At 37.6% G+C, this 27,394-nt stretch overlaps 1 protein-coding gene across 2 annotated transcripts in view; it reads right to left on the bottom strand.

Moving 5' to 3' along the window:
• The window catches only part of ACACA (acetyl-CoA carboxylase alpha), a 233,382-nt gene that overhangs the window by 134,191 nt on the left and 71,797 nt on the right, over positions 1-27,394 (bottom strand). For both annotated transcript variants that reach the window (XM_069482312.1, XM_069482311.1), the window contains 14 exons: positions 25,056-25,226; positions 23,800-23,961; positions 23,284-23,447; positions 17,900-18,050; positions 17,028-17,131; positions 14,467-14,548; positions 13,867-14,012; positions 12,942-13,092; positions 11,126-11,260; positions 10,624-10,770; positions 9,812-10,000; positions 9,005-9,105; positions 6,934-7,022; positions 1,507-1,631 (listed from right to left, as the gene is read on the bottom strand). In XM_069482312.1, coding sequence (XP_069338413.1) covers positions 1,507-1,631; positions 6,934-7,022; positions 9,005-9,105; positions 9,812-10,000; positions 10,624-10,770; positions 11,126-11,260; positions 12,942-13,092; positions 13,867-14,012; positions 14,467-14,548; positions 17,028-17,131; positions 17,900-18,050; positions 23,284-23,447; positions 23,800-23,961; positions 25,056-25,226 — 1,917 coding nt within the window. The remainder of the gene's footprint in view (positions 1-1,506; positions 1,632-6,933; positions 7,023-9,004; positions 9,106-9,811; positions 10,001-10,623; positions 10,771-11,125; positions 11,261-12,941; positions 13,093-13,866; positions 14,013-14,466; positions 14,549-17,027; positions 17,132-17,899; positions 18,051-23,283; positions 23,448-23,799; positions 23,962-25,055; positions 25,227-27,394) is intronic.

The following is a 27,394-nucleotide window of genomic DNA, read 5'->3' as shown; positions in this document are numbered from 1 at the left end:
TTTTTAGCGCAGAAAACTGTTAAGTTCTTAAAAAGGTAATCATAATAAGATGAAAAACTCACCGTAATTAGCTTCCTATACAGGCAAATTCCACCCCATTTTAGGTCCAAACTGACAGATTCTTCTATCCCCCTCATCATTACCCTTTTCTGTCACAAAGTCGTGGCTTTATCCAAATGAGAATTAACAATTCTTTCATTAAAATAAAAAAAAATCTAAATAGTCTGAGGTTTCGTCCCTCTCCGAACTGAGAAAAAAAAATTAGCAAGTTGCCATAGATCGTATCATTTCTTTGCTGAAACCTGTCACTTGGGGAAGTTGAAATATTACATAGTGCTGACATATTTTTTTTCCCCTCTCAAATGCATCTTCTGGTTTCCCCACAACCCAGCCATTCTAGGGTAGCAAAGGTAATGAACCCTTCCTGTAATTACCTATTTTAAAAAGGTTATTCTTTTTATTTAAAAAGGCTATTCTTAAAAATGTTACATTCTTTAGAGTAAACCAGCTGGTAGATAACTGAATGAGTGGCACTGTTGTTAACCAGAGATATGAGGATGATAGTTTCCCTTCATTCTAATTGAAATAAAAAATGGCCATGAAGATTTTGGGTTTTTTTCCTCCAAGAAGAAATGATAGAATTAAGGTACCAAGAACGCTGATTCCACAAAGGGACAAGGAAGAAAACTCTAGGAGTGAAAAGGTACTACAGTCCCCCAAAAAGATGAGCATGAAGCAGCAAGGCAATTGCTCAGGACCAGGGGGGTGAGGGATACTAAGAATAGTCCTATTGTTCTGATTCCTAGAATTAACTCAACCAGAAAGATCTAGAAGTGAAGGACTTGCAAATCATCTTTAAAAACCCTTAAGTCCACAAAAATTCTACACATTGGTCAAATGTACATTAGTCCTATTCACATTGACCAGTCTTACCTCTCATTCCTACTTTCTGCTAATTCTTATATTACTAGGTTATGGGGACAAAATCGTATACTTTTTATCAATACAATAATTTGAGCTTAGATTTTCATGTATTAATACATAAAACTAACAGGGATTAAAGTTGCTTTGGTGGTGGAGGGGTAGTGCTGGATTTCTAATAGTTTTGTTTTGTTCTTTGACATGAGAGCTATTGCTTATAACTATGGCACCAACAAGAGTTAAAATGATAGTGTACATTAGCTAGATAAGATTAAACTTTAAAGCTGCTGTCATGATGACAACAGGAATGTGAAGCATGGGGAATTTCTAAACAGGATCAAAGGATTTGCGTTCCTGTGCATGACTATACGTGTAACAGCCAGTACAGTCCTTTCCTAACTAGAGCAGTTCCTTCAGATCAAGGACAAAGGTAGATGTAAGAAATTGTTAATCCACAAGCCAAGCCCCACTCATCCCATAATTACAAAAGACAGTAGCTTTTTCTCTGACCACAGACATCAGAAGGAAAAAATACTTTTTGCATAGTATCAACCATCCTTAGAGGTTCTGAAAAATGATACTCACAATAAGCATTGTGACCAGAAGATTCTTCTTGGTGACTTGAGCATGAGAGAAGATGTAGTTCAGTACAGTGTTCATGTCACTTTTGTTCTCTTCCCGAAGGGCGAACACACATTTGTCATAGTGACCTGCAAGCAGCAAAAGGAACTAGTCTTCACCCCATATGTATGTTCACATTTACATGCTATTTGTTTTTTTAATGCCTATAAATCACCTGATGAGCAGTGAGAAGAAATATCTTAATATTCTTGGATGAATTTGTACAGCACTGGCAGTGTGATTTAATAAAAGGAATACTGGACTAGAATCAGGCAATTTAGATGTAAGACCTGGGGGCTCAAGGCCTAGTTCTGTTACCAATTTACTAGGTGCTCCTGGGCAAATCATTTTACCTCTCCAGGCCTTGATTTCACCACATTTAAAAAATTGGGGGCGGGGGGGATGCCTTAAATGCTGAGAGGTTGGGAATAACTCCAACCCTACTCTTACTCTGAATTCTCTCATTTAGCTTCTTAGAATGATTTCCTTAGAAAAGAGGGTTCTGCTGCTTAAAAAAAAAAGTCAATACCATTAAACTTAATGATCTTTAAGGTCTAACCCAGAGCTTAAAATGCTGGCTCCATGTTTGATTCACTGAAAATGTTTCACCTTAACTGGTAGGTAGAGCGTAGCTCAAAAAGACAAAACCACACCAAACTTATCAATATCCGTAAGAAGTGTGGCTTCTACCTCTAGAATCAACATTTCTCCCCAAGTCCTTGAAACAGCTAAGCAATGCCTAGAAATTCCAAATCCAAACCAAGGTATAGATCAAGGAGAATCCTGCATTAAGTCAAAAAGTCTGTAGGGAGACTAAAGTTATGCATATTTTCATTGGCCTTCCATACGGCCACCAGGGGCACATTAGTTCCAAGTAGGAAACCTATGTTTTACAAAAGAAGTATAAGCCTCATGTATACTGTAGTGCTATCTACCATGGGATATAAGTAATATTCAGTTCTTTAGAAAATAGCTTATCTCAGAATTAAATTTTCAAGTAAAGAGGAATTAGTGTTTGAATATTCTCAAGGGTCAGAATTTTATGAAATCATGAAAATAGTAAAGGATTATCACCTCATTCAGATTCCATGTTAAGCTACAAACCAGAACAGTGACATTCAAACTGCATTATGATGGTCTCCTAGAATACAGAGTATATTCAACCAGGGCCAATTCTGCTTTTATCTGTTTTAAATATTAGAGATCAACATAAGCATTTTTTTTTCTTTCAAAATGAAACTAAAATACATTTGAAAGACAGTGGACTACAATCTAGAGAGCTGCCAATTTCATAAAAGACCATTTAGACCAAAATAGAAGCTGTTTAAAAATTGTTTATCCTATATAAATTCATAATTTTCCCTACCAAGACATACTTTTGAAATAACAACAGAAATACACTTTGGCAGTAGGAATTATTGGGACCAGGGAAAATAAAAAGAATACATTTACCTGGGGTGAGAGGAGACACTAACAGAAAGAAAGCAATGATACCAAGTGTTCCCTTTTTTAAGACTTTTAATTGTGAAATACATATACAGAAGAATATATAAAATATATACTAACAGTTGAAATAAATAAACAGCCATGAGCTATTTTAAAGCTACTAAAGTTTTAGAGCATCTTTAGTATCTTTGAAGACCCTTATGTGCTCCTCCTCAGAAACAGCTACTAAGCTTAATCTTATTTTAATCATTCTTTGGCTTTTCTCTACATTTACCACCAATGTATGTATACTTTAATTTTCCAGTTCTTGAACCTGATAAAAATGGAATCACTGCAGGATTTCTTTCCTTCAACATTATGTTCTTGAGATTCATCCTTTTGTTTATGTGTGTACTTTGGTTCATCCATTTTCCCTGCTGTATAGTAATCCATTGTAGGAATATACTAAAATTCAATGATCTATTCTACTTGTGTACATTTAATTGTTTCTTGTCTTTTTGGCAATTATGAACAGTCCTATATATGTTTCCTAATAAACATGTAAGAGTTTATCTACAGTATATTATCTAGGAATGAAATTACTAGGTTGAAGAATACAAATAAGTTCCAACTTTATGAGGTACTGACAAACTGTTCTCCAAAGTAGTATGTCAATTTGCAATTCCACTTACAGAAGCAGTAAAGATGATGTGACTTTTAAATGTCTGCAAATCTCACTATAGTTTTGGTTCACATTTCTGTAATTACTAATGGCATTGAGCTTTTTTTTAAGTTTATAGATTATCTTTGTTCCTCTTCTGTGAAATATCTTTTGCCCATTTTTCTAATAGGATGTTTTTTTACTGGTTGACTGATAGCTGTTCTCTAGACACTAATCCCTTTGTTTGGGGTATAGTTTGTAACTATCTTCTCCCACTTTGTGGCTTATATTTTCAGTCTGTCATGGTGTATTTTGATGAACAGAAGTTCTTAAGTGGGGTTGAATTAATCAACCTTTTGCTTTCTAGTCTGCACTTGCTGTGTCTTGTACAAAACGTTTTGTGCAAAAAATCTTCCCTACCCTGAGGTCATAAGGATATTCTCCTAAAAATTTAAGAGTTTTGCCTCTTTAGTACATATGCTAGTCTTTAAGGTATAAAATAGGGATCCAATTTCTTGTTTTTCTTCTTTTCTTTTCTTTCTCTTCTCTCTCTCTCCTTCTTTTGACATGATATTGCTCTGTCACCAAGGCTGGAGTTCAGTGGCACAACCATAGTTCGCTGCAACCTTGAACTTCAGGGTTCGAGCAATAATAGCCCTTCCTCAACCTCCCAAGTAGCTGGAACTACAGATGAGCACCACACTGTCTGGCTAATTTTTTAATTTTTGTAGAGATGAAGACTTGCTATGTTGCCCAGGCTGGTCTTGAAGTCCTGGCCTTAAATGATCCTCCCACCTTGGTACCCTAAAGCACTGGGATTACAGACATGAGCCACCATACCCAGCCTTCTTTCCTTTTTTTTTTTTTTTTTGGTTTTACAAATGAATAATCCATTGTGCTAATATGATTTATTGAAAAAAAAATCTATCCTTTCCTCATGATCTACAATGCCTGCTCTATCGTAAGATAAGTTTTCATATGGGTAGATCTGTTTCTCGGCTATTAAGTTCCATTGATCTACAAATCTGTCCCTACCCCAATATCACAATTTCTTAACTAATATGGCTTTCTATTGAATCTTGATATCTGACTGGGCAAATATTTTCACCTTCTATTTCTTTAGGAGTATCTTGGTTATTGTCAGGCTTTTCTTTTATGTAAATTTTAGAATTAGCTTGACAAATTCCACAAAAATACTCCAATAGAATTTTTATTAGAATGTCAATGAATCTACAGATGAATTTAGGGAGAATCAACAGCCTTGTAATAGTGAACAAGGTCTGTCCGGAAAGTATGCAGCCACATAATATGAAAAATAGAGACATTTATTGAAGTAGATACAGGAAACATCGTACATAGGACAATGATGTCTCATTCCCCTTCAAAGTGGAAACTTTAGGATCTCACACAGTTCTCGCAGCATCTCTTAACCTAACCCATACGCATTCAACATTTTCAGGTGTTTTGCTTGTTGCAGGCCTTCCAGGATGTGGATCACTTTCAACAGATTCTCAACCATCTTTGAAGAGTTTGTGCCACACTTTTATTTGCCCTGCACTCATTGCATCATCCCTGAAAGCCTTCTGAATCATCTGCATAGTTTTCATGGAGGAATATTCAAGCTTAATACAAAAACTGATGGACAATCGTTGCTCTACTTGCTCAGTCATTTTGAATGCGATAGCCACACAGTACACACACTCACTCAACAGCATCTAGTGCCCCACTGATTAGCACAGAGAAGTCATCATTGTTCACGCATGCACATTCCAGTCCACTCTCCTTGGCTACCAGGTTACACTGAAGTCACGCAAACCATTCCTGTTATATTAATAATGGCTGGATACTTTCTAGATACCTTGTGTATATTCCAATTTAAGACCTTGATATTTACTTAGATTTTCTTCACTGATTATAATTTTCTCCAAAAGAAGCTTGTACATTTTTTGTTAGATTTACTCCTCAGTATTTCATCTTTTTGGTTACTATTTTAAATGGTAGATTTTTCTAAATTGTTTTTCTAAACAATTGCTCTACTGAAGAGAAATAGAATTGAATTCTGTATGTTGACTTTTCTATCCAGCAACCATGTTAGACTAAATAATTTAATAATAAATCTGTGGATTCTTTGAGGCTTTCTAAGTAGACATCATAGTAAGCCTAACAGTGGCAGATTTATTTCCTTACTCCTATTGAGCTCTTGCACCTTTTAATTCTTTTTCTTGTCTTACTGCACTGGCTAGGACATCCAGTATGATGCTGAATAGAAGTAATGATAGCAGTTGTCCTTGTCTTATTCCTAATTGTAAAGAGAATGCTTTAAACATTTTATCATTATGTACAATATATCCTGCAGATTTTTTGTGGGTCCTTTTTACAAGATTTAAAAAGTTCCATTTCACTCCTAGTGTCCAAGAGTTTTTCATGAATGAATATTTAATTTTGTAAAACGCACTCCTCCCTCATTATCTTGAGATGATGACCACATTTTCTCCTCCTCTAATCTACAGGATAAATTACATTAATTGACCTTCCCAATGTTAATAAACCTTGCATTAGTGGGATAAAGCCAACTTGGTGGTAATACATTACTTTATGCATTGCTGGATTCAGTCTGCTAATATCCACTTGAGGATTTTTGTGGGTCACAAGTGGCAGAGACATCTTTTAAAGGATACAAAAGGGAGAACAGATAATTTAGGTAATGTTTCAAATTCTGTGGTATTTCACTGCCATCTTGTGGCAGGAAGCAATACAGGCAGTACATAACTTAGAATCATAGCCACGGTATTTCACACTTAGAGACTATATACATCATTTAGTGAAGCTCTTCAGGGAAAGCCAGGGATAAATTCCACCTAAATGATACACCAAAAAGTACTGGAAAATCTGAGCCCTTCCCAGATGGGTTCCATCCATGGATTAGCTGCTGAGAGGCAAGCTCTTCCGATACGGGTTTCTCATTTTCAGCTAGGTCATGACTCAACCAACTCTCACTGTACAAGGTCAAGAAGATGTCAATAGGAATGCTGATCTCTACCAGAAAAATTATCTCCGCCCTTTCCCAGAAACACACTGGATTCACCGTTTCATCACGCTATGTTTTGTTGCTGTTTTATCTTTGGCACTAGTGGATACGGAAGTTCAGTTTTTCAGGGAGTGGTGAAAGGCGGTAGAGTTTGTTAATGGGAAATGTTGGTGACAGGATAAACTGGCTTAGCTCTCACACAGTCCTAAAGGGATAGTTTGGGTTGCTCAAGAATCAGAAACTTCCTTAGATAGAGAGTCCTGAGGAAGGGGCTTACCATTCTGGAATTGTGTCTCCACTCGCAGGTACTGCCGGAGCAGATCCATCACCACGGCCTTCATGTGGCCTCGGATGCCACTTCGGTACCTAGGCAAATAGAAAAAGTCTCCACTAGGCCGGGCGCGGTGGCTCACGCCTGTAATCCTAGCACTCTGGGAGGCCGAGGCGGGTGGATTGCTCAAGGTCAGGAGTTCGAGACCAGCCTGAGCAAGAGTGAGACCCCGTCTCTACTAAATATAGAACGAAATTATCTGGCCAACTAAAACTATATATAGAAAAAATTAGCCAGGCATGGTGGCACATGCCTGTAGTCCCAGCTACTCGAGAGGCTGAGGCGGTAGGATCGCTTAAGCCCAGGAGTTTGAGGTTGCTGTGAGCTAGGCTGATGCCACGGCACTCACTCTAGCCTGAGCAACAAAGCGAGACGCTGTCTCAAAAAAAAAAAAGAAAAAGTCTCCACTAAAAAACCTGACGGGCCGACACTATTAAATAATAAACTATTAAATAATAAACCCGAGGGCCAAATTTACTTTCTAGCCTTTCCATTGGATTGCTTTTCCTCTGAATAAAGGGCATCCTAGAATCAACTAACCAGATAAATTTAAATTCCAAGTCTAGGCCAGGCACAGTGGCTCAAGCCTATAATCCTAACACTCTGGGAGGCTGAGGTGGGAGGATCACTTGAGCTCAGGAGTTTGAGACCAGCCTGAGCAAGAGTGAGACCCCTGTCTCTACAAAAAAAAAATAGAAAAATTAGCTGGGCATGGGAGCATGCACTTCTAGTCCCACGTACTCAGGAGGCCAAGCCAGGAAAATTGCTTGAGCCCAGGTGTTTGAGGTTGCAGTGAGCCATAAGATGCCACTGCACTCTAGGTGGGGTGACAGAATGAGACTCTATCTCAAAAAAAAAAAAAATCCAAGTCTAAATGAAATCTCACTATAGACAAACTTTTTAAATAAAAGAAAAAAGACAAAAACAAAAATCCATATATTAAAAGATACAAAATTACAGTTAGATAGGAGGGAAAAATTCTAGTGTTCTATACCATTCTAGGATAACTATAATTAACAATAACATATTACATAGATTCAAATAACTAGGATATTGAACGTTCCCAACACAAAGAAATGATAAATGTTTGAAATGGACATGCTAATTACCCTGATCTGATCACTATACATTATATGTATCAAACTATCACTATGTACCTCATGGATATGTACAACTATTATTTGTCAAATAAAAAAAAAAAAAAAAGGCCCGGCGCAGTAGCTCACACCTATAATCCCTGCACTTTAAGAGGTCATGGCAGGAAGATTGCTTGAGGCCAGGAGTTAAAGACCAGCCTGGGTAACACAGCAAGACCACATCTCTACAAAAAATTTACGAATTAGCCAGATATGGCGGCGTGAGCCTGTAGTCCTAGATATCTGGGGGGCTGAGGCAGGATCACTTGAGCCCAGGAGTTTGAGCTTGCAATGAGCTGTGATCACGCCACTGCATTTGCCTGGTGACAGAACGAGACTCTGTCTCAAAAAGAAAAAATAAAAACAAAAACAAAAAACAATAAAAAAAACTCCAAACCAAAAAACTGTGTAGCCCTACCTAACAACACCCTGATTCAGTTCATACTGCTGAGTAGAAGTTATTACCACACTCTTGAATGGCTAAGGGATATCTGAAAAATTTATAAGTATCTTAAAAGTTAAAAATGCTCTGTGAATATCCCTTTAGTCTACCACTTGGTTCCATAAGCTAAGAAGAACAAATGTCATAATGGATCCTGTGCCAGAAGAAAAATTAGGAGCTTCATCAAAACGGCAAGGAAAAACAAAACACCAAAATTTCTGTGCCTGAATAATTGAAAGAAAGATGTAGGACATTAAGAAGTCATCAGAAATATTGAGTATGGGTGTTAGCTCATAATTCTAAGATATTTAGAAGATACAAGGTACTTTCTAAGATACAAGGTGTTCCCAATTTCTCGAAGTCAAACCTCAAGTAAATCTCTTCACCACTGAAAAGAAAGGAAGGTATGAGGATGGAATCTGGAGTTACATGTAACTACCTCTGTACCAGTTGTACAATGCTCTGAGTGTTCATGAAGAAGACTTCCCGTTCAGATTTGCGGTTCAGTGTAGCTGCATGGCTATCTAGGATGTTGGCAATCTATGGCATAAGAAAGGAGAAAAAAATGAAGCCTCCCAACAAAGAGACCCAAAGCATTAGCCTTTACAGCATCACTGCTAGGAATCTTCTTAGTTATAACATGACAATTTCTATCTTTCACATGTTGGCAGCAGCTGGAAGTTACTGAGCATAGTTTATTTAGGGTCTTAGGCTAAATAAGCAAGTAACTTTTACTTCTTTTTACCCTTTCCCAGATAGATTAATGACAACATCACAAAAACTGTCATCTTACCAGAGGCTCTGACAGGCGAGGTATGTTTAAGGTCAAGATCCAAACTTTACTCCCCACTTGCTTAGCTATACTTCCTACACGAAAATCTGCTTTACAGGCAAGGTGTAATGATACTGCTGAGACAGTAGTAAGGAAGTCTCTGATAATAAAGCTACCTACATCCCTCTACTTTAAATTCATGCAAATACCTCTAATTAGGGAATAGCCCCAAGAATAAAGCTACATGGAGTACATGGCCAAAGCATGCTTTTCTCATAACCATAGATATTTTAAATTTCACATACAGTACTGTCACTATTGGGCTTATATCCTGAGGCAGTTTTGTGAAGAGTACAGTGCTTAAAATTGTAAAGAGTGTCAACATTGGAGGATCCAAAGAGGAAGGATTTCTACAACATGAACTCCAGCATTGGTAGCCAGTGGAAAATAATGATACCATCATCATATAAATACCTGTTGACTGGGAAACTGACAGAGGACTGATGTGATGTTGCTAGCGTACTGAGCCATTTCCTTCTTGATAGACTTCTCCACATTGGGAGGGATACGGCCAGAGACACTGGTCATGATATCTTGCAATTCTAGGAGAGGAAGGGAGGGATCTCTGAGGGTCTTCATCAACCGCTCCACCCAGTCTTTTACCTAAGAAAGAAATGATAAAATACGACCCAAAGTTAACACAATTCCCAAAATAAAATTATATATAGTCATTCCTTGGTATACACAGGGGATTGGGTCCAGGACCCCTGCATATACCAAAATTTGTGCATACTCAACCCCCACAACCAGACCGATGAAACCTGTGCATATGAAAAGTCATCCCTCCATATACGTGGGTTTCATATCCCACAAATTCTGTATTTTCAATCTGAGTTTGGTTGAAAAACATCCACATATAAATGGACCCATGCAGTTCAAATCTGTGTTATTCATGGGTCAGCTCTATCAGGATTCACTATCATATAGTACTTACTTTAAAATTGCAATGTAGAAAAAAAGAAAAAAAGGTAAAATTGCAATGTAAGCATCTAACATTGCCCCTATTCTCTGGTTTAAAAAGGAATAATCCCAATTAAATGTGAAGTCCATGACAAAGATAAGAAGCAAGGATTTAAAGACTTCAAATGCCACACCTAAAGGTGATGGAGTTCCAGGCCAAACAGCTTTCTTTCCCACCCTCTATAAAATCATTATGAAATTTTCAACTATTTTGGAGAATAGGTACCACATTTGTATATCCCTTCCCCAAGATAAGTCACTCATACCCTGCTGCTAAAGAAAGGATCTGGAAGGCAGTATCCATTCATTATGTTGACCAGATTATCCAGGACATAGTGGAACACTCGATGGAGCTTCTCGCCTCTGAGTGCCGTGCTCTGGATCCGTGGCAGACTACCCGTGTGAAGCTCAGCCTGTCGACCCCAACAAGAGATCAAGTCATCCACTACCTTCTATTCTGGGTACAAACTCACCACTACAACTTAAGAGTCATCGTCCAAAATTAAGACATCCTTTCACTATGCCCAGCTACCAGAAGAGAAGTCAATGGGGGAAACATCATGAGGAAATTACAGAATCTTAGCACTGTAGTAACTCTTGCAAACTCTAGTTCCTCGATATTATCGGCACAAATAAAAAGCATAAGAAAAGGGGAGAAAGCAGCTTAAGAAAAAACCAGCAAACCAAGCACTTGAAATCACTTGCCCCTCTAAACTACCATGTTCTTCAGCTCTTGGAGAAAAATATTCAGAGTACCTTCCCACTCACCTGCTGAACCTTGCTGGGGTTGTCCAGCTGCATTTTGGCTATTACACAGCCAGGGTCAAGAGCTGCTCCAGGCCGCTTGACGTAATGGATACAGCCAGACTCTGCAGCTGTTAAGGTCATTACCATCTTCATCACCTTTAGTGAAAAATATAATAAATTAAGAATCTGACCTCTCTTTATACAGGTAAATGTGTATTTTTATTTATTTATTTATTTATTTATTTATTTATTTTTTTGAGACAGAGTCTCACTTTGTTGCCTGGGCTAGAGTGAGTGCCCTGGCGTGAGCCTAACTCACAGCAACCTCAAACTCCTGGGCTCAAGCGATCCTACTGCCTCAGCCTCCCGAGTAGCTGGGACTACAGGCACGCGCCACCATGCCCGGCTAATCTTTTCTATATATATTTTAGTTGTCCATATAATTTCTTTCTATTTTTAGTAGAGACGGGGTCTCGCTCTTGCTCAAGCTGGTCTCGAACTCCTGACCTTGAGTGATCCACCCGCCTCGGCCTCCCAGAGTGCTAGGATTACAGGCGTGAGCCACCGTGCCCGGCCCAGGTAAATGTTTAAAAGAGGTTGGTTTTTCCCTTAGCATCTAAGCTGGACTATACCTAAGAAAAAAATATGAATTTATCAAACTCTCCTAGGGACTACTACCAAGGCAAGCATTTTTTAGAAAATCTCTCAGAACCTTGCTTTAGGAAATAATAACAGTTACTGACATTTCCCATTTTTAACTTTTAAAACCATTCTGTCATAGTTTATAATTTTACTTGGTTTGTACTTAGAAGTGAGGAAGAATTTAGTCTTCTCATACCAGTGGATCCAGGCTGTCACTCTCAGTCTGTCTACCTAAGATACCCAGGCAAAACCCTAAGGGTTATTCTGCACTCCTCTCTCTCCCGTATCTACCAATTATCAACCCCAGACAGGTTCTAAACTCTCTCAAAAATCTTCCTCTCTTGCTATCTGTTTGGTTTAGGCCCTTATCATTTCTGGCCTAGAGTACTTTAAAAGCCTCCTAAGAGATGTCCCCACCTAGTGACACCTCCAGCAAGGTCACTAGAAGCAATCATTCTAGAGCTCAGATTTCATCATACCACTTTTGCACTTAAAATCCTTCAATGATTCCCACTGCCTTCAGGATGGTCTAACCTTATACTAGTATAACTTATAAGATCCTTCATGACCTCAGGTTCAAGACCTCACATTACTTCTTTAGCATCTTTGCTTGCCACTCCCCATAAACTTGAGTCTATTCTTAAGCAATACCAATATAGACGTGCAGTTCCCTAAATACATCCACTCTTTTATTTCTGAGATTTTATACATGCTAGTCCTTCAAATTTAAACACTCTTTCCTGTCCTTTCTCACCTGCTCTATTACTATCTATCAAAACTATGATCAAATGTCCTTGCTTTCAGAATATTTTCCCTTACTACATACCCTACCTTGATTTGGGTTAGGCAGCCCTCTGTACTCTGTGGTTGGCTTTCTTAGAATTCATCATATTCCACTACTTTTCTGTTTTGGAGCCCGACTCCACCTATCATATGTTCTCTATATAGCCAGCAGTTAGTGTATCTAACATTCAAGTATCTATTATGAGAGCTAGAGATTCCTCATCTGTCAAAGAAAAACTGCAAGCTTTGTATTGTTTTTAAAATCTTAAGGTTCACAATTCCAATGAAACCAACTGACTTTCTTTCTTTTCTATTTCTATTTCCTTTCTGCTATTTTTCAGCCTAGTCCACCCCAGCCGATCCTTTTTCTACCTCCCCTCCCATGACCCTATAGTCCATTCACCACACTGACCTCAATCTCAGCATAGCACTGGCCAGCAAACACATGACCTCCATCCTCCACAATGTACTGGATTAACTTCCCAGCAGAAGGTGTGCGCATCACCGACGGGTCATTTTCCTTCTCAAACACACAGGTTTTATTGCCAATCGTGATGCGATATCTAAGAGACAAGTGGGAATACATAAACCAATAAAGCACTTCAGGATGTAAAGGGGAATGAATGGTAGAAATGTTAATCTTAAAAGAAAGAAACACTGAAACCTTTATTCTAAACACACACACAGATAGAGAGGACATTCACTGCATCTTTGTTTATAATATCAAATAAAAATTTCCTTCAATAAGGGTCACATTAAATAAATTAGGGTACAGTCACACAATGGAATACTACATGGCTATTAAAAAGAATAGGTACCTCTATTAAAAAAAACACACACAAAGATGATGATGATGTAGTAGCCAACATTTCTTGAACCCTAATTGTGTTGTGGGCAATGTTATAAACAATTTAAATGTGTTAATTCATTTAATTCTCATAATACTATAACTGGTATTGAACAGCCTGCAAAATGTTAAAAGAGAATATAAAGTGCAATGTTTAAAGGATATTTTTATTTGCAAATATATTTAAAGGAAGAGCAGTATGTATATATATGTAACTTGTATATGCATACAAAAATACAAGAAACGGTTAACAGCTAACCTTATAAAAAGGGTAACTTATTCTTCATTGTCCACTCATATTGGAGCAGACATGTAGACATGTTTTTAATTGTAAACATTGTAGCGCTCTTGAAGTTTTTGTTAAGTGCACGTACTATTTTTTTTTAACTAAAAATGAGTACCAAAAAAGGCCTGGAAAAATTCCAAGAGCTAGTGACTAAGAAGAGAAAAGGTGAATACAGTGACCAGCAAATGCACCTCAGCCACTTACCTATCTACTTCCTCCTTCATGTACGTAGTGTAACTGCTGCCATCATAGGACAAAAGCAGTCCTCCATCACTCAGCCGATGTACATCTACTTCTACACATGAGCCATTCATGATCACCACATAGGAGTTGGGGGACTGTCGAGTGACCTGTAAGGGAAAGAGAACGAGAAGAGGTGAGTCAGTATATCCCTTCCAGGTAGAGCCCGGGACAAAATTCTATGCTGTAAAAACAGAGATAAGAAAGATCTGTCAGAAGGAAGCTAATTCATGGCACTGGAGCTATTTGCATCAGAGTTAGGAATGGCTCGGTCGTGACGTAAGCAAATTGGGTTACCCTAGTTGCTTCTCTCTGCTCTAGTTGTTCCCTATCTCTCCTTTACCTTTTGGCAGTATATGTGAAGTTGAGGAACTAAAAAGATTTTCATAGAATCATGAAATACTGCTTCAGGCTACTGACATAAATAATGACTATAATTTCACTAACACCTCCAGCCCTGCACTAAATCAGACATCTCCCCCTGCCTCTTGACATAAAGAAAGAGAGCTTACTAACAAAGGGAGACAAAAAGTAAGGTGCAGGCTTCAGTGGAGTTCAGCATACCTTAAGTACGTATTTCACTCCCCCATAGATAAGTTCAACATCTACTGTATTCAGAAGTGTATGAGCTGGAAGGACTTGACCCCTGAAAGAACAACAATGTAAAAGACACTTACTTCTAGAAAGTTCTAATAGTTTATAAAGCAATCTAAAAGATTACTGATTGTATTATTTTCTGGAATATCAAAAGATTAGAAACAACCTATAGGACTATCCATCTATAAGGGGCTGATCACATAAACGATGAAAGAACCATATCATGGAATTTTTTATTTTTAATTATAGTAAAATATACATAATATAAAATTTATCATCTTAACCTTTATTAAATCTACAGTTCTACAGTGGTAAGTATATTAACACTATTGTGCAACCAATCTCTAGAACTTTTTTCATCTGGCAAAACTGAAACTCTATATCCTTTAAACAACAACTTCCATTTTCCCCTTGATACCTCATAAGTGAAATCATGTAGTATTTGTTGTTTTATGACTAGATTGTTTCACCAAGTCTAATGTCCTTAAGATTCATCCATGTCTTAGCCTGTGTCAGAACTTCCTTCCTTTTTAAGGCTGAATAATAGTCCACTGTATGTATACACCACATTTTGTTTATCCATTCATCCATCAATGAACATTTGCGTTGTTTCCACCTTTTATCTACTATGAATAATGCTGCTATGAACAAGGGTGTACAACTATCTCTTTGAGACTCTACTTTCAGTTTGTTCAGAATACCCAGAAGTGGTACTGCCATATCATATTTTTAATTTTTTGAGGAATTACAATACCGTTTTTCCATAGTGGCTGTACCATTTTACATTCCCACCAATAGTGCACAAGCGTTGCAATTTCTCTACATCCTTGCCAACACTTGTTATTTTCTGTTTTTTGACAGCAGGCATCCTAATGGGTGGGAGGTGATAGCTCATTGTGGTTTTGATTTGCATTTCCCCAATGATTAGTGCTGTTGAGCATCTTTTCATATATACAATAAAATACAGTCATTAAAAAGATGAAGCCTTTTACCAACTAATATGAAACACTCTAAAATATACTGTTGAGTAAAAAAAGCAAGATAAAGAACAGCCTCAGAGTGTGCTACCATTTGTGTTTTAAAAAACCAGGAGGTGGAAAGAAACAAATATTACATGTATATGTTTATATAAGTTTAGGATACCTCTGGAAGGTTAGAGAAGAAACTGGTAACATGGATTGACTACAGGGAAGAAAACGGTGTGGTCAAAGAACAGAGGTAAGAAAGAACAGCCTCAGACTTTTCATGACATATTCTTTTTGTGTCTTTTGAATTTTGAACCATGTGAATATATTACTTGTTCTTAAAATAAATAAAGATAAAACTTTAAAAAATAACAAAAACTTCAGTGTAATCAACTCTCATCTATTCCTAGTAACTGGGACTTTATTTGGGGGTCTTTAAAAAAAGGCAGCGGTAGAGGAGAAAAGGAGGATATTACTAAAGAGAGAAACATCAAGAAAGACTTTTGATAATAAGAGAGAAAGGGAGTGATAAAGCAAGTATGACAAGTTGTTAGTAACTGGTGAACCTGGGCAAAGAATATATAGAAATTACGCATACTATTCACTCAACTCTTAAAAGTCTGCAATTATTTCAAGATACAATTTTAAACATAAATTAAAAACAAGAACATTAAAAAAGGAGGGCAAGGGGCTTGTAGAGGAGATTGCATGTCACCTATCTGTAGACCAACAGAGAAAGCATTTCACTAGGTTAGAGATTGTATGTTGAGGAATAAAAATAAGTAAGACTGGATTGGTAATAAGAGGCCAATGTCTATAAGGAGTTGAAAGGCACACTGAGGGATTTAGCTTTGGTTTTAGTGCATGAGAGTAACAGAGTGAAAGATATTTATCATAGGCCTCGAGTAACTGTGAAATCTCAGTTCAATTTTTAAAATTTTGTTTCTTTTCTTCCTTTCAGACATTTCAAAAGGGAGCTGACATAAGTCTAACAACACAGAAGGAAATAAAGTGCCTGTGATTAAAGTGCTTTAAAGTGATTAGCCCCTTGGACCATTCCTCTGGGGACTCAAAGGAACAGCTCAGTCTCCAGAATCAGTGTTAGAAATTAGTTTAGCCCCATACATGTCTGACCCTTTATTTGAAAGACTCATGAGGTCATCTTGAATATCAGCCTCAATTATTAATTCCTAAAAGGTGATACATAAAATATTTAGGGTTCAATGCTAGGGATAAATACCAGATTTTTATCAACAGGGTTTGGGGAGATTTGTTGCTTATATAGGACACAATATTTATTGTAGCTGGATTCCAGTTTTTTAGAAAGCAATCTGTTCTTACTGTGGTACAAGCTAATTTGTAGAATCTGCGATGAGAGTCACAAAATAACTTGTCATAAACTTCTACATCCCCTCTCTCCCTTGCCACCACAGTCTATGAATAACAAGTACCACTCATAAGGTGACAGGAATGGACAGAAGAACAAATGTGTCTTTTGAGCTTCAGTCGTGTATTCAGGACCACATTGGTTTTCTTGTGTAGTCTACAAGAAACAAAGCCTACCTTTCTAAGGAGTGAAGAAAGTTAGAGATGCTATTCCGCAGACTAACATCTGCCACATGGAGAGCCCCACATACAACTCCCAACATGGTGTCGGGTCGCTCTGCCTGAAAAAAAGAAAAAGAGAACAGATCAAAAGCATGGTCACTTGGTACCACAGCCCATCAGATGAAATCAGGCTCAAATTTGCTGTGAATAAACAGATAGCAATGAAAATCTCTATTTTCACTGCCTAATTTTTGAGAGAAAAATGAACACATTTACTTTTAGAAGTTGAATAGAGACACCATTTGAATAGAGATGGAAAAACAACTTTCCTTCCACTCTCTGTAAGATTTCCACTGAGCTGATCAAAGACCAACTTAAAGACTGGCTTTTATCAGAAATAAATTCAAAAAGATACAAAGATTTGGCTACTGTATATAGCCAAAATTTGGACTTTCAGAAAATTTAGATGAATCTAATGGTTTTATACAAAATCTTGGATAATTTAGATTAGCCCACCAATTTGGGAACAAATGATAACTCTGTTGATTTAACTGAGGCCCCTCTCATTAGCGTCTGGAGATGTAGAAGTTGGCAACTATGAACCAGATTAAACTTCAAATGAAGAAAGAAAAAGTATTTCAAACTCTGCATGCCTCTCTTCAAATATACCTCAGGAAGTAATACTAGAACATATAAAATGACTATATAATACAGACATAAGAATTCTTACAGTGCTAAAATTACACTGACTCTTAGATTTTCCAGGTAGATCAAGAACCATTTACATTAGAATCAAATAAATTTCATTTAGTGACAGGATTAATCACACCACAAGTCCATAAGAACCCAATCCTAGAAGCTGTTTATGCAAGTGGAGAAATACACACCTGTACTTTTTCTGCTATCAGTCTGTCCAGCCAGCCAGTGTCAATTCTATTCAACTGAAAGCTTTCAGTCTCTAATAGCTTGATCAGGTATTCGACTGTAGTTCGAAAGTCACCCCGAATAGATAGCTCCTTCAAAGCCACCACCATATTTCTGGGAGAAGAACAGAAGCCGGTCTGTTTCAGCAATAAACGTTATAATGTTTTTCAATCATTTTAAAGAATTGTTTCATTCCTTTGGAGTCTTAGGAGGGAAGGGAGAGAGACAGACAGTTCCAAAAACAAGTAAGAGTGCATATATAAGTGTGTTCATTCATTTACATTTCAGATAGGAGACATTACAAGAAGTCAGTAAATTTATGAATTTTGATATTACCATAAGTGCATCAGCAATCAGATATGCTTCATTATATAGAGTACAGAACAAATTATACGCACCCTACACTCAGCTTTCACTTACTAGGTTTTCTGCAATCCATTCATTTATTGCTGGCTAATTGGAATTAGGGTATTAATTCTCCCCATCCCTACACCTCACTTATGTTATTAGGGTGCATTTTAATCCTTACACCTTATTTATTTTATGTATAATTTATATACAATAAAATATACTTATTTTAGGTATACAGTTCAATGAATTTTGACAAATGCTAACACCTTTATTTATTTATTTATTAGTTAGAGACAGGGTCTCACTCTCTTGCCCAGGCTGGAGTACAATGGCACAGTCACAGCTCACTGTAACCTCGAACTCCTGGGCTCAAGCAATCCTCCTGCCTCAGCCTCCCCAGTAGCTGGGACTACAGGCATGTGCCACTATACTTGGCTAAGTAAAAAAAAAAAAAAAAAAAAAAAAAAAAATTTTTATAGAGATGAGTTCTTGCTATGTTGCCCAGGATGGTCTTGAACTCCTGGCGTCAATTGATCCTCCCACCTCAGCCTCCCAAAGCACTGGGATTACAGATGTGAGACGCCTCACCCAGTCTAACACCTTAAAGGTTTCCATACAATGAGGCAACTAGCTGGGTACACTCAGATATCAGCCTGACACTGCATGTGAGAGTGTTTTTAAGCTGCATTTTAGATATCTGTGCAATTATTTATTCATTACTTTTATGACTTGCCAATTAACACACTGATTGCCATGTGACTTGTATTTAACACAGACTAGTTTTGAGCCCAGGGCCTTTTGAAGTGAAACCCTGCAATTGGTTTGTGAAAATCTTACTTGCTGATGTTCTTATTATTACAGTTAATATTGACAATTTAATTAAAAAATGTGGATTGTGTTGCATATAATTCATGCACAGAAAATAACAAATTAGAAAGGATTGTTTTGTTTTAATAAAACACCATGGCCCCAGGAAATTTTTTTTTCTAGTGTGGTAGTCAATGTGTTAAATGTAAAATTACCTAATTTTACCAAAATTTCAAATACTATAAGGTTTTCTGCACTGTACAGTTACTTATTTCAATATTTATTATGCATTTCACATGCTCAAGACACATACTAGGCTCATAAGGAGAAAATATAGATACAATGATAGCTTTCAACGTACATGGCAGAATACCATAAATGCCAGTAAAGAGACTTGGCTAAAAAAGATGTGGGCTAAAACTATAGCTGATATTATGACTGTCAGAAGAATAATATTCCAGATGGTCCTGGTACTCCCTCAGCCTAGAATATTATCCTGTTCCTCACTCCATTCTCCTCTCTATGCCCTTCTTTGGCCTGACTTATTTCTACACACTCTTCAAGCATCATTTCTAGACGTCACTTCCTTCTGGGAAGCCTTCCCTGACCCCCTCTAGACTGAGTTAGCTGACTCACCTATATACTCCTATATACTCTTAAATAATCTCACTATCACCACACTTACTACATTGTGTTTTAATTACTTATTTGTCTTTCTTCCCCTGGATTGTAAGGTTTTATGAGGACAGAGATCCTATTTTGGTCCTCGCTGTATTGCCAGAACCAGTACATAGTAGATACTCAGTAAATATTTGTTGAATAGAGTGAATGAATGGACAGAGGGAAAAGAATAAGGGAGAAGAGGGAAGAAAATATGGGTGGAGTTCAGAGAACAATGTGATTGAAGTAAAGGGTATGAGGACTGGAACTAGTGGCAAATCCATTCATTCAACCAACATTTACTAAATGTTTAATACGCTCAGAGGATACAGCAGTAACAAAGTTAGACACAATCTTATTCTTATGGTAGTTAGAGTATGATCTATGGGAACTAATTCTGGAAATATGGGTTGGTTGGGGTATTGTGGAGAACAAGAGTCCAAACACCAAGCTAAAGAATACAGTCCTAATGTAATGAAGAAAGAAGAAACAAAGAAAGCTCTGATCTGACAAATGAACTTTTGGCATAGTATCAAGCAGACTTATTGTAGAGACCACATTTTTAATATGGTAAAAGTTAACTTAGTTAGCTTTATACTGTAGAGAAATGTATGGAGCAGGTCAGAAGTAAAGAGCAAGGCTTGTGAACCAGCCTTTGGGACATATCCCAAAGAAAATGCACAGTGGTATGCATAATCAGTACTAAAATCTAAATGACAATAGACGCTAATCCAAGAATGTAAATGAGTGAGGCAGACTGAATGGGGGCTGTGTGAACTACAGAATTCATGTCCCATCTAAAAGAAGTAGACCAAAAAAAAATTCAGGTAATTTTTACGAACTGGAATATAAAATCAACGGTGTCATTATCTTCACACTTTTTAAGAGATAGCAGAAATCCATATTTTGATTTCAATCTTCCAATTTTTAATATTGACAAGTTTAAAAAAATTAACAGTCTGTGAGCCAATCAAAACACATCTGTAAATTGCGACTAGCTAGAAAGCCACCAATTTGCAAGCTCTAATGTAAAGCTTTTTTACTTTGGCAGAGCATGATATGACAATGAAAACAAAAAAGACAAGGCAACTTTATATCAAGATTTTTTCTGGTAGCACTGCTTTTGTGTGTGTGTGTGTGTGTGTGTGTGTGTGTGACAGAGTCTCACTCTACTGCCCAGGCTAGAGTGCAGTGGCATCATCATAACTCACTGCAACCTCAAATTCCTGGGCTCAAGTGATCCTCCCGCCTCAGCCTCCTGAGTAGCTGGGACTACAGGTACATGCCACCATGCCAACCTAATTTTTTAATTTTTTGTAGAGACAGGGTCTCATTATGTTGCCCAGACTGGTCCTGAACTTCTGGCCACAAGCCATCCTCCCACCTCAGCCTCCCAAAGTGCTTAGATTATAAGTATGAGCCACTGCACTCGGCCCAGTAGCACTGATTTAACTTTGTAAAATTCCACTTACAGTTGTAAACAAATGAGAAGAAATGTAAAGGATAAAATAGAGAAATATGGAGACTTCCTTACTTCTGAAAACATTAAAAACCAATACTAATAAACACTTTTTGATTACTTACTCTGTGTACAGTTCAAAGGTCAAAGAAATGGTATTAATAAACAATTAAAAAATAGAACTAGTTCATTTTTCACTTTTGGATAGCTACTCTAAAATATCTAAGCTGTCAAAACTAACTACTATGGCCCTACTTTTTAGGCAAACAAAAATGCTATTAATTTAATATTTAATGTTTATGATTAATAGAATAGTAACTGACACTTATGCCTTGCTAGTTATATTTGTATAAACTGTTGTATACTTTTATAGAACATTGAGGTCTCTCATTTTATTTTTTATTTTTTTAGAGACAGGGTCTCACTCTGTCACCCAGGTGCAGAGGCCCTATCATAGCTCACTGTAACCTCAAACTCCTGGGTTCAACCAATCCTCCTGCCTCAGCCTCTTGAATAGCTAGAACTCCAGGCGTGTACCATCATGCCTGGCTAATTTCTTCTTCTTCTTCCTCTTTTTTTTTTTTTTTTGGTAAAGACATGGTTTTGCTATGTTGCCCAGGCTGGTCTCTAACTCCTGGTCGCAAATGATACTCCCACCTTGGCCTCTCAAAGTGCTGGGATTATAGGCGTGAGGCCAACCACTGACATCTCCTATATAAGCAATGTAGACAATGTATATGCCCTTTTCATAAAATGAACAGTATAATTTTATTATTTTAAATGACCATAAGAGTATATCATGGTGACCATATAACAATATATTGTGTACTTGAAAATTGCTAAGAGAGTAGATTTTAAGTCTTCTAACCACACAAAAAATCATAAGTACCTGAGGTAATACATGTTAAATAGCTTGATTTAGCCATTCTACAATGTATACATATGTCAAACACCAAAAATATATATAAATTTTACCTGTCAAATAAAAAAACTATTTTAAATTGACTATCAGAAGGCTGGGCATGGTGGCTCACACCTGTAATCCCAGCACTTTGGGAAGTCAAGGTGGGAGGACTGCTTGAGGCCAGCAGTTTGAGACAAGCGTGGGCAACATAGCAAGACTCTGTCTCTACAAAAAAATTTTAAAAATATTTAATAGCTGGGCATGATGCATACCTATAATCCTAGCTACTTAGGAGGCTGAGGCAGGGGGATTGTTTCAGAGCCCAGGAGTTTAAGCCTCCTGGGTGACAGAATAAGATACTATCTCAAAAAAAAAAAAAAAAAAAAAAAAAAAAAAAGGCCGGGCGCGGTGGCTCACGCCTGTAATCCTAGCACTCTGGGAGGCCGAGGTGGGCGGATCGTTTGAGCTCAGGAGTTCGAGACCAGCCTGAGCAAGAGCGAGACCCCATCTCTACTAAAAATAGAAAGAAATTATATAGACAACTAAAAATATATATAGAAAAAATTAGCCAGGCATGGTGGCACATGCCTGTAGTCCCAGCTACTCGGGAGGCTGAGACAGGAGGATCCCTTGAGCCCAGGAGTTTGAGGTTGCTGTGAGCTAGGCTGACGCCACGGCACTCACTCTATCCTGGGCAACAGAGTGAGACTCTGTCTCCAAAAAAATAAATAAATAAATAAATAAATAAAAAGACTATGAGAGATTTAAAGCTATGCCTTTATTTTGATGACAAATGACAGATCTTATCCATTCTTTATTTGATACGAAGCTCTTGGTCAAGAATCTACCTCACCCCAATAGCAATACTATTCCTATGGGAAAATATGATACCTCTAAAGCAACCAATTTTGTAAGTTTATGAAAAATATTTGAAACCAAAAATACTCAAAAAGGCTCACAATAACAGACAGAAAAACATCTGCCAGATACTGCATAATTTAACACAACATGAATGGAAGTACAACTAAAGACATATTTCTTCAAAAAGGTTGTTCACATTAGTACTTTTATAGCAGATAAATGATTCCCAATCCCATACTCATAGCTTCACCGAAGATTAGCACAAATTTATTTTGTAAAATGCAATCAAATGCAATTATACTCACGAAATTGCTTCCTCTCTGTTTTCTCCCCAGGAAAAGCAGTGACCGAACTGAGAATCAGCAAATTCATGAAGTCCCCCTGCAGCAGCAACACTGAAATAACCCCAAACGTTCTTATTGCTGCGGAAATTTAGTTCCTGAACTGTTCCTGAGCTGGGCTTAAACCCCTGTTAGAGAATGATGAATATGAGAGACCATGTTATTGTTTCCAAGGAAGAGAACATGTATACATTCATTGTTTAGGCTCTGTGTTAGTCACACACAGAAGCAGAAAAGATGCACACAAATAATAAAGGCCAAGGCCCAGTGCTACAGACCCACTGAGGACTCTATACTGACTAAAGTGAGATTAAATGACCAATGAAGCAATGATCATTTACTTATCTATGCTGAGAAATCTTTATAAATTTCCCTCTCCAGAAGAAGTCCCAAGATATTTCAGAAGTATACCCTCAGATACTATCTTAATATTAAAGTTCACAAGGAAAGAAGGTATAAGCTTTTTAAGTGATGGGTTACCTCATCTGGATTTTCACTAGTGATCCGAGCAGCAATAACATGGCCCCTTGGGCAAGGAACATGAGCAGAATTTTCAAAATCAATGGGAGTGTCGCCCCAGGGGGATACCCCATACATCATACGGATATCTTTGATTCTATATAGAGGGATCCCCATGGCAATCTGAAAGGTAATAAAACACACATCACTCATTTTCCACAGTTACTTTCCTTATAGTGTGAAGGCTATCAGATTACCCAAAAGATTTTTCATTTTTGGAGCCACTACCTAAAACATTACATCTTTATACTCTGTATTACATAATCATCAACTCTAAGTTGCTTGAAATAGAATGTATCACTACAGATAAGTTGCTAGAATATTCCCCACTCCTAAAAAGGTCCTTAAATTCAGGTGAGCCCAGTGGCTATCGCTGTAATTCTGGCTACTCAGAGGGAATTCTTAAGGCCAGGAGTTTGAGGCCACCCTGGGTTATAGCAAGACTCCATCTCTAAAAAAAAAAAAAATTTTTTTAGAAGTCCCCAAACTCATAGTGTAACAGACTTGAGTTTCCCTCTATTGTCATTTCTTCATCAAGGAATGGCAATGAAAATATTCAAGGGAAGACTAAATGTTAGTAGCTATCCAGGACAGACAGCTAAAAAGTCTTAATTATGTCATAATTATCATCTCCATCCCTGCAAACCACTGAAGGACGTAAATAAACCTTTAGTCTTTAATGGAAATGTAGAGGTGCTCCCAATGTGGGCAAAGAATATGCTAGATAAATACCAAACCTTATCTTTAGTCACTACTGCTTCCCATAATATTTGTTTCCTGAGCTGAGAGAAGACAATAATATTGACAGCAATCACTTTACAAATTATAAAACTAAATGTGTGCTTCACAATCTTGGCAGGAAAAACTTGAACCACCACTCTGATGCAGAATTACTTCAATAAAGAACACTAGTAAAAATGAGTAGGGGATAATTACAAAGTTGTGAAGTTTACTATTAATATAATTAAATAAATGAATAAAGCATACTATTTTAAAAGTTTCTTTCTAAAATATGACAGTTTATATCAGATATGTCTGGCTAGAAAAATAATATTCTTACGTTTGTACTACATCAGGAAAACCAACCTACACATACCGCCCAAGCAAAATGAACATTAGGTGAGACTCAGATAGGAGGCACTTTTCTCTTATCAGATACTGGTTAAACGAGTTTTTCAGGCATCCCTGCTCCTTGAGCCTAGATCAGGGTGACTCACCTGGAGTTGTGCTGCAGGGAGATTGACATCAGCCACCATCTCTGTACAAGGGTGCTCCACCTGCAGCCGAGGATTCAATTCTAGAAAGTAGAAGCTGCCATCCTGGCTGTACAGGTATTCCACGGTCCCAGCACTCACATAACCAACCATTTTGGCAAGTTTCACCGCACACTCAAAGAAGAAAGACAAGCAAAGATAAGTTTCTCACATTGTCCAACTATTGGACTACTACAGCCTCTCCCTGACTTAATTATTCAGTATTTATAAGGGCCAACAAAGGCTTTTTAGCCACACTGGAGCAAATGTCACACTTTCAGATTATTACACAATATCCCTGGACATGATGAAAAACTCAAGGAAAAGCTGGAAGAAAACAGAGTGTTTTTCACTTTGCATCACAAGCAACTCCACCTCATCAGACAAAAGTGCATGCAGGCAAAAAAAAAAAAAAAAAAAAAAAAACAAACAGTGGTAGACTCTTCACTGTCCCTTAGTTTCCAATATTCCCAGTATACTCTTCTTCCTGGAAACATAGCTATCTAGCTGCAGACTAGATTTTCCAACTTCTCTTATAGCTAGTGAGTAAGTTTTGACGAACAGGATACCAGCATTGGTGTGTGATATGCATAATCCCTATGTCATATTTTGAAAAGGAAATTGTTTACCCTTTATTGCTGGCTTTTCCCCTTCTTATGCACTGGAACATCATAATGATGGTATAAGCCAGTTTTACCAGGCAGATGAGAACATACTAAGAACGGCAAAACAAAACAGAAACAAATGAATCCCAAGAGGGCCTCATGGAATAGAAATGTCCCATTGGCTCTGAAAAGCTCACCTCAGACTATGATGGGAAAGAAGAATAAACTTCTATTAATATTTTATTTGAGTCACCATGTTTTTTAGATCTTTTTATTATAGCAGCTTAACCTGCATCCTAATCAATATAGAAATTATAAACTGCAGGTAGAACGCTGCTGTTTAAAAAAATTAATATGTGTGATGCCAATTTAGCAAAAGGGTAGCGGGTATCAAGGAAACAGATACTGCAGGCTGGAAAGCTGATGACCTTCTTGCTATGGCATAACACAGCGGTAAACTGTTTCCTACAGTAACTTGGAACACGATCACCCACCAACTAAGCTTTAAGAAAAATGGTTGGAAAGGATCAGAATGTTGAAAAAACCAACTGCTTTTGTACCCCCAAAACCAGAAAATTAGATTCTCACCCTGAAGCAAGCCAGTGTCAAAGATCAGATTAAGGGTGCTGCTTTACTTTCAGCTGGCCTGAAGGTAGCTAACACTAAATCGAGGAGAAAGAGATGGGCTAAGCATAGACGCCAGTAAATAAAAGAAGAAAAGTTTCTATACCTAGAAGAAATCTTTGGGTATGGTTAATCTAACCTCAAGCTGATTGGAAGCAAATAGCCCAGAAGCTTAGTAAGTTTTCAAAGGAATTGTATTTATAAACAAACCACAAGTCTAGCCTTCAAATGCCTGTGACTGATGATTAGAGTAGTATTTGTACCCGCCCCCAATCCCGCATCAGCAGGAAATGGGCTGTGAAAGTTCTGCCAAAGAAGGCATATTCTACAAAGCCCAATTCACAGAGAAAACTGAATAAGGAAGAACTTCCCAGAGAACAAAGTTAGGTGTCTTGAAGAATAATGGACAAGGGATTTACTCCCAAGTAGCAGAACAAGGGGCAGCCAGAAGGTCTAATAGAGGTATTACTCCACCATACAGCAGGGAGTCATTATAATTCCTGCCCAGAAGGATTTGATAACTGCTATGGACCAATGGCTGCTATATATTTTTCCTTGTTCCAAATGGTAGTTATCCTGTTCCTATTCCACCACTGTATATTGGGTGTAGGGCAGTAGAGTAAGGGGGAAGGAATGACAAAGGGGAAATAACTTGTATTTTAGGCTACTGGATGGTGAAAAGTCACGTACACATCTGGTGGAGAGGAATGTACATCACCTAGAGATCTTAAATCACCTAGAAATCCAAGATTTCTCAGTAGCTGTAGTAACTAGCAGTAACTGGATAGGACTTCAGACTGTCTTCCTTGGGGAAAGGATAAGTACGTCCTCGGAGCAGGAAAAAGGATGTGAAAGGATACTGGGTAGCCAAAGGAACAGACAGAGGCACAGGTTGTTAAGAGCCCTCCAGCAACTTTACTTCATCCTTTTAGGAATAAAATCTCCTAAATTCTAGATGAGCACATGGTCACCCAGTTAGTGATTACAATTCCTAACATTCTTGGCACTAGGTATGACTGTGTAACTGAATTTTGCCCAGTGGAATGTGAGAAGTGACATGTGTCACTTCTAAAT

Source organism: Eulemur rufifrons, chromosome 9, assembly GCF_041146395.1.
Source record: "Eulemur rufifrons isolate Redbay chromosome 9, OSU_ERuf_1, whole genome shotgun sequence".
Lineage (NCBI taxonomy): Eukaryota > Metazoa > Chordata > Mammalia > Primates > Lemuridae > Eulemur > Eulemur rufifrons.
The sequence above is the reverse complement of the archived record's forward strand: the minus strand, read 5'-3'. Positions and strand labels throughout refer to the sequence as shown.